The sequence below is a fragment of the Fukomys damarensis genome, unplaced genomic scaffold (genome assembly GCF_012274545.1).
Source record: "Fukomys damarensis isolate Sample0158 unplaced genomic scaffold, DMR_v1.0_HiC HiC_scaffold_12, whole genome shotgun sequence".
In the NCBI taxonomy this organism is placed as follows: Eukaryota; Metazoa; Chordata; class Mammalia; order Rodentia; family Bathyergidae; genus Fukomys; species Fukomys damarensis.
The window spans coordinates 45,052,484-45,060,517 of NW_022900924.1; the positions used below are offsets into that span (position 1 = coordinate 45,052,484).

Here is an 8,034-nt window from a genome sequence, read left to right on the forward strand (position 1 = left end):
TTTTTTTTTTTTTTTTTTGTACCGGGGATCCAACTCTGGACCTTGCACTTACAAGGCAGGCACAGTGCCGCTGAGCTAAATCCCTGCCTTGACATTTCCAATCATTATGTGTGGGTTTCTGCTGATATTAAAAGGCCAAGGAGCAGGCATGGTGGAGCACACCCATAACACTCTGGGAGACTGAAGCAGGAGGATCACATGTTCAAGCCCAGCCTGGGCAATTTAGTGAGATTCTATCTCAGAATAAAATGAATGAATGAATGAAAAAATAAATGAATAAAAATGGTGCAGATGCAGCTCAGTGCAAAGGACCTGGGTTCAGTCCCAGTATCACAGGGACCAGGGTGAGGCTCAGTGGGGGAGCACTCGTGCAAGACTTCTCCCTGGCACACACTGACCTCCCCTTCGTCTTCGGGACCCCGGCCTCACGCTCTGCCCCACTGGTACAGATGTCTTCTCTGTTTTCTCTCCTCTGACCCAGATGGCACCTGCTGGTGCCTGGCTGTGCTGGGCCTCCCTCCTGTTCCTGGCCAGGCCCGCCCAGCCCTGCCCCGTGGGCTGTGACTGTTTTGTGCACAAGGTTTTCTGCTCTGATGAGAACCTGGCCACCATCCCGCCGGACGTCCCCCGGGACACCACAGACCTCGTCTTTGTGGGGGCTGCATTGCTTGAGGCGGGGCCCCGGGCCTTTGCTGGCAGCCCCAACCTCACCAGTTTGGTCTTCCTCAACACCCAGCTGCAGCGCTTCGGGCCTGACGCCTTCGGGGGGCTGCCCAGGCTGAGGGACCTGGAGGTCACCGGCAGCGCCTTCAACCTCAGCAACGACACCTTCGCCAGTGTGACCTCACTGGGCCAGCTCACCCTGAGCTTCGACTCGCTGGACGCCCTGCCGGAGGACCTGTTCCTGGGCCTGGATGCCCTGGAGTCCCTGCAGCTGCAGGGCAACCAGCTCCAGACCCTGCCCTGGCGGATCTTCCAGCCCCTGCGGCATCTGAAGTCCCTCAACCTGGGGCAGAACCAGCTGGCCTGGCTCCCTGAGGGGCTGCTGCACCCACTGTCCGGCCTGCGGTCCCTGAGGCTCAGTGACAACGAGCTGTCCCAGGGCCTCCCCCTGGGCATCTTCGCCCACCTGGGCAATCTGCAGGAGCTCTACCTGAACAGCAACGCCCTCCACGAGCTGCCCCCGGGGCTGTTCTCAGGGCTCTTCCGCCTGGAGCGGCTGTGGCTGCAGCACAACGCCCTCCACCACCTGCCCGACACCATCTTCTCCGACCTGAGCAACCTGACAGCCCTGAGCCTGAAGGCCAATGAGCTGCAGGTGCTGCCCGCCGGCCTGTTCACCTACACCCCGCACCTGCGCAGCCTGTCCCTGTCCTACAACTATCTGGGGGTGTTTGCGGAAGGCGTCTTCGCCAACCTGTCCAGCCTGGAGACCCTCATGCTCTCCCACAACCGCATCGAGCGGCTCCCGGCTGGGCTCTTTCGGGACTTGCGGGCGCTGATCCAGCTGCACCTGGAGAGCAATAACCTGACGGCCCTGCCTGCCGGGCTCTTCCACAACCTGTCCCGCCTCGAGCTGCTCAACCTGTCCTGGAACAAGCTGAGCACGCTGCCTGAGGGCCTCTTCGACAGCAACTACAACCTCTTCAACCTCGCCCTGCACAGCAACCCCTGGCAGTGCGACTGCCACCTGGCCTGGCTGTCCCGCTGGCTGCGCCTTTGGAACAACCAGCTGCTCCACAGCCGCGCCTTCTGTGCGGGGCCCGCCCACTTGCATGGCCAGGTGTTTCGCGCCTTGAGGGAGGACCAGCTGGTGTGCCCTGTGTCCGGGTACCCGGGGCTGGACTCCAGGGTGGCCGGGGGAGGCTGGGACAACAGGGCAGCCTGGAGCCGGTGCACCTACAGCGACGCGGAGGGCACGGTGGTGCTGGCCTGTGACGAGGCCCAGTGTCGCTGGCTGAACATCCAGCTGTCCCCCCGGCAGGGCGGGGGCTTCCTGGCCATGATGTTCAATGCCAGCCAGGAGTGGGACCTGAAGTCCAGCTGTGGCTCTGTGAGGGTTACCGTGTCCCTCGGGGCTCGGGCAGCAGGGCCCTAGGGGCACAGAGCCGCGTGCCTGGGCAGGTGAGGGCAGAGCAGCGGAGGCCTGGCCGCTCCCGGTTCTCAGGTGTGAGGGCTGTGGTTAGGTCTCCAGGGTGGGGCTGAGTCCGGTCCCCTCTCTTCTTCCCTGCTGTCCCGTCTCGGAGTCTGAGGCCCATTGCCACCCCCTGGTGCCTTGTAAAAGCCCTGGAGAGCTGTTCTGAGGGCATCAGAAACCCCTCCCCATCCGTCCCTTCTCCAGGTTTCCTCTTACTTGATCCTGGTCTGCTGACCCCCACTGGTGTCCCAGACCAGAGGGACTGTCCCACACTGTCCCACTGCTGTCCCACCACCGTCCCAAACACGCCGGAGGCCCCACGCTTCTGAGGCCCAGTTCTAAAGCCAGGTGCTGGTTCCAGTTTCTTTGTTCTGAAGGGACACTGAGGTAAGCAGGGACAGTAGAGGCAGAGGCGGCCTGGAGCTGGGGTGTGGCCTGGATTCCTGTGGCAAATCGCATCCCCTGTCCATCTCTGCTGCATTCAGGAGAAACCGAGGCAAGGTGGCACCTTGGGAGGGTTAGCACAGTCCAGGCCTTCATGACCTGAAGCCCCAGAGGACAGTAGTTTCTTCACCAGGTGGGCACCAAGGTGGCGGCTCCCTGAGAGGGAGAAGAGGCCCAGGGAGCAGGGAAGGGGTGGTGGGGGTGGCCTGCTCTGGTTCTTGGCTTGCTCCTGGCACCTGCTCCTGTAGGCTCCTTTGCTGGAATTGTTCTCCCTCGTTTTGGGGGCTCCTCTGCTGACCCAGCCTTGCTGCCACTGTTTCACTGTCCCTCGGCTGCCACCTGCACCCGGCCTCCTCGGGGCTCCCCATCTCCGTGTGGGGCTCCCTACCGGTGTCTGAGCCAAGCTCTGGCCCTACTCCTCCTGGGTCCCCACGCAGGACCTGCAGGCCCTGGCCAAGCATTTTCCTGGCCCTCCTCCGCTCCTCTCAGGGCCACCCCCAGCTTCCAGCTCACCTTCTGCTTGGTGCCCCGGACTAGACCACGGCCCAGGCTTCCTGGGCAGCCAGGCTAGGTGGAGGGAGAGATGGCCCGAGGTACAGCAGCTGCCGGCAGCTCACAGTCCGGGGAAAGCACAGAAGAAAATGCGAAGCAGGGCTCTCAGGGAGTCCTGGAGAACCAGAGACCAGGGCCGAGCTCAGCAGAGGGCACAGGTGACCTGGGCAGGAGGGCTGGAAACCCGTGGGGCTGGGCCAGGCCAGGCTGCCCAGGGGGACAGGGCTGGGAGCTGGGCCCTGACTCTGCGGTTCAGTAAGGGCACTTGGCTGTGGGTGCAAGGGGAGCGCCCCTGCCAGTGCAGGGTCGGTGCAGGGCCGAGGGCAGGCGGGGCCTCTGCGGTTGCTGCCTGGCCGGAGGTGACAGCCCAGCCGCACACCCAGCTGGGTGGGAAGTCCCGACCACGAGCCGCAGAAATGCAGCGGAAACAGTGGGGCGGTCACTGTGGAGATTCCTCAGAGCCAGAATGAGAAACTCCATTCCACCCAGCTATTCCCCTTCTAGGTATTTTCCCAAAAGAGTCAAAGGCATCCTATTACAGTGATCCATGCACACCTATTTTTATAGTAGCACAATTCCTAACAGCTAAGTCTTGCAAGTGGCCTATCTGTGCATCAGCAGATGAACGGATAAAGAAAATGCGACACGGGAATACTACTGTGCCGTAAAGAAGGATAAACTTGAATCACCTGTAGGAAAATGGATGGATGCATCTTGAGATTCTAGGTCACTGAAAAAAATCTGAGGCGAGCTTACATATCTCATGGTTTATTTTCTATAAGAAGCCCAAAGTATAAATAAATTAATAAAATTAAAAATAGATAATTAGAAACAGAGATAGATCTTTTGCAAAAGGGTAGGGGTTTGAGAGATGGAGGGAGGGAGGGGGAAAGGGTTGAAAAAGGAACTGCGGTGTGTTATGCATAGGGAAAGTGGTCACCACCTGCCCTGAACCTAAAGCTGGGAAATGAAAGCAGCGGATGGTGTCGCCGGCATCTCTTGGTCCCAGGGAAAATGGGACTCTGGGGGTCGCTGGGTGGGGCCTGGCCAGGGGACTGGTGTCACCCTCAGGACAGCCCGCAGCTCTGAGCCCAGGAGGCTGGTGAGGGAGCCGCGTGGGTGGGATTGGGGCAGGAAGCGGGGGCCCTGGGGAGCCTTGACCTCCCCCATGGGTGAGGGGCTTAATGAGGCAGTGGCCAAGGGCAGCTCCAGGGAACGGAGAGGCGAGGGCCTGCAGCTGACAGGAAGCAAAGCTCTCCTTGATCTCCCTCAGGGCATTTTACCAAGGTCTTCTGGAGGCCCGGTCTGATCCCAGCAGACGGGGATGGGAAGAGGGCGTGGTGTTGCACACCTGTGATCCCAGCACTGAGGAGGCTGAGGCAGGAGGATCACCAGGAGTTTGAGGTCAGCCTGGGCTACGTTGTGAATTCAAGGCCAATTTGAGCTGCACAGTGAGACCCTGTCTTGAAAAACAAAAACCAAACAACAACAACAACAACAACAACAACAACAACAATAAAACAGGTTGTGGGGGAAGTAGTCAGCAGATTTGCCAAAGCAGCACTTTTCCAAGTCTGCTCCATTCTGTTCCCAGAAGCACTTAGCATAATTGTGACCATGTTTCCGGAGGTGGGGAATGAGGCCTGCAGAGGCTGAAGAGGCCACCATGGGGAAGGGACCCCACTCCCCTGGCACAGGAACTCTGGGAATTTCTGTCCAAGCAGTGGCTGTCTGTGGTCCAGATGTGGCCCATGCAGTCGTGGCTCCACTGACAGGGACAAGGGGCAAGGTGATCTGGCAGGTGGTTCTCAACTGCACTTTCATTTGCTTTGTTTTTTAAGATAGTGTCTTGCTATATAGCCCAGGCTGGTCTCGAACTCACAGCGATCCTCCTGCCTCAGCCTCCCGAGTGCTGGGATTACAGGCCTGCGCCACCACGCCCAATTACTCTTTATTACACTTTTTTTCTCCAAACACATAACTCTGGGTGAAATTAAAATATAATTTCTCCCCAGGGGAAGAAGCCCTGGGCAACAGCCAGCCTGGAGCATTTGGCATTGGGTTAACTGCGGGCTGGCACCTGCAGGACAGGAGCGGAGAGACGGTAACAGGAGACAGGCAGGAGGCTCCCGGCTCAGGCCCGGGCAGTGTCACTCCCTTTCCTGCTCCCTTGCCCTTTTTCATCTCTTTCTTCTTCTGAGGCAAAGAGCTGTGCACACCTGGTCTGCGGGGAGACCACCCAGACCACGCGGATGTCCCCAACCCCAGCCACAGGGTGCCTCCCCTCCAGGGTGCATTTCTCCCACATGCGTGAGAACTCTGCCCAGGGTGCACTGAGGTCTCTATCTCTGACCCCATCCAGCGACGTCCTGGCGATTCAGGAGGCTGAGGAAGGAGGACTGCTCGAGTTCAGGAGTTGCAGACCATTCTGGGCAACATCGGGAGACCCCCTATCTTAAGCACAACAAAATGAAACAGACCAAAAAACCTCAGCAAAAACCAAACCCCGGTCCTGGGGCTTTATCTGATTAAACCACCTGGGAGGTGGAGGGGGACCCCGGCGACATCAGCCTTTTTGCAGTGGTGGGGACTGAGCCCAGGGCCTCCCCAGCCCCAGAAATCTGCTTGCTTGAACGGAACTATCAGGCTTCTGCAGGGATTTGCACACACAGCCCAGGTCCACAGCCCATGGCCCAGTGCACTCTGAGGTGCTGACCCACGGAGGTCTCTGTGGCCATTTGCAGCTGGACCTGGGGACATGACACAGCTCTGTCCCCCCAACCAATGTGTGTTCTGCATGACCCCCAAGAATGCACCCAGGCACAGGACCCCCAGAGAAATGCATCTGGAGGCTGCTGCTCCTTTCTGGGGATATTTTCAGTGTTACCCCTATGGTGCCCTCCAGAGCTGGTGTTATTGCTGCTGGTCTTGCAGTACAGAGTGGCGAAATCCTGTCTGCCGGTGGGAGCTTCCAGGACACAGTTCAGTGATTCCCTGCTGTTTGTCAGCCATGCACCCCAGGACAGGTTCCGGAGCTCTCTGTGCCTCAATTTCCCTGCCAAATGGTTCATCACCTAACAGTTCCTGCCTCATAGTTTTACAGGTGAAGATAAACTAGTGTGTCCAGGGCCAGATGTAGGGGTGCACACCTGTAATCCCAGCGCATGGGAGGCTGAGGCAGTAGGATCTCTCTAAATCTGAGGCCAGTCTGGCTACATAGCAAGACTTTATCTAAACAAAACAGGAAAAAAAAAAAACTTTCGTAGAAAGTACCCAGGATGGTGGTACAGAATAAACTCCTTCAACTGTTACCTTGCCCCCCTTTATTAATTTTTTTTCAGGACAGGGTCTTGCTAAATTAAGTTGGGCTTGAACTTGTGACCCTCCTGCCTCAGCCTCCCAGGACTGCGAAGATGAGGCACCACCCTGGCGGAGTGTGCTCTTGTTTTCGGAAAGCTCACTGTGAAGCAGTGTGCTGTTGGCCCACAGCGGCCTCGCACACCTGGTGTTTACAGCCCTCACTAGCACCACGAGGACACCTGGAGTGACTGGCCTGAACCACGGGTCACCTCGCCTGATGATGCTCTCACCACCTGCATTAAATGACACTGGGCGGGGGAGGAGCGGGACAAACTGGCTGATGGCTCCACCAGAGCCCGGCTGCCGGGTTCTCATTTGCGGGCTGCTAATTTCAATCCCGCGGTCTCAGGACGCCTCCTGGTGGCTCTTTGGAAGAACGCCTCTTGCAGCGGCCCGGGGACGCTCCAGGTGGTGGCTGGTGTCTCCTGGGACTGAGGAAGGAAGGACCAGGTCGCCTGGGTGCTCTGAGGAAAGGTGGGTCCGGGGCAAGTCCCCAGCGGGCGGGACCCCACCTCGATGGGGGGGCGTTGCAGATGGTCGCAGCGGTGTTGCGTCTCCTGCACAGTACTGACTGGTCCCGTGCTTCCCGCGGCTCCCGAGAGCGCCACCAGACGGCGGGGCAGGGGATGACATCGCGCCTGGAATCACCCTGGGGTCTGTCTGTTCCCACGAGCGAAGTTGTGCGCACGTGCTGGGGGTCCCGGGCCTGAAGGGGCTGCTTTGTGTTTCTTGGAATTCTACCAGGAGTCGTTCCGCCGGCGTGGTGGCCACGCCTGTCATCCCAGCACTTGGGAGGCTGGGGCAGGAGGGTCTCTGTGAGTTCCAGGCCAGCCTGGGCTACATAGACCCTGCCTCAAAAAAAGAAAAAGAAAGTGTTATGATAAAAGACACATTGCCATCAGTTCCCCTTCGAACATCCTCAAGGGCACTGCTATGGCCTGGTCCTCCATCTGTCCTTGACCTTAAAGTGCTGTGTGCCTCTTTGGGGCTCTGCTTCTGGTATCTACTAAGTGAGGGGCATTGGTTCTGTGAGACCCTCTCCCCTGCCGCTTCGCCAGTCTGTGGCCTCTGTGGAGGCCTGACAAGGCGCAGTGCTCAGTGGTCATTTTGCCGCCCCTTCCTGTTGCCGAGAAATGAGAGACCGGAACCCCTTCACAGGGCCGTCTGCGAGAGGGTGGAATTGCCTTCCGGGGCAGAGTGGAGCCCTGTGACTGTTACATAAATTCAACCACAGGGCTCAGGAGAAGGGAGAGAGAGGACGGAGGGAGGGGATGTCGTTTGTGACATTAGGTAGATGCTTTTAGGCTGGCAAGAGAGTAGAAGCAAAAGGGATTAAGGGCGAGGGACAGAAATGGAGAGGAAGGGCCTTCCGTCAGGAGGAAGCGGGACCGCTGAGCCCCAGCCTGCTGGCGGTGCAGGCGGGCGCGCCTGGGGCCTGTGGAAGCCCAGGAGGCAGTGGCCATGGGGCGCCTGCAGGGGGCGCCCAGCCTGAGCTGGCCACCAGTGTGGGTGCTCTGCTGCTTCAGGCCCCCTTGGAGGGG

At 59.0% G+C, this 8,034-nt stretch overlaps 1 protein-coding gene across 1 annotated transcript in view; it reads left to right on the forward strand.

Annotated features, from left to right (window-relative positions):
• The window catches only part of Cpn2 (carboxypeptidase N subunit 2), an 8,468-nt gene extending 4,666 nt beyond the window's left edge, over nt 1-3,802 (forward strand). The window contains exon 2 of the mRNA XM_010624069.2: nt 482-3,802. Coding sequence (XP_010622371.1) covers nt 482-2,098 — 1,617 coding nt within the window. The 3' untranslated portion in view covers nt 2,099-3,802. The remainder of the gene's footprint in view (nt 1-481) is intronic.
• The last annotated feature ends 4,232 nt before the right edge of the window (nt 3,803-8,034 follow it).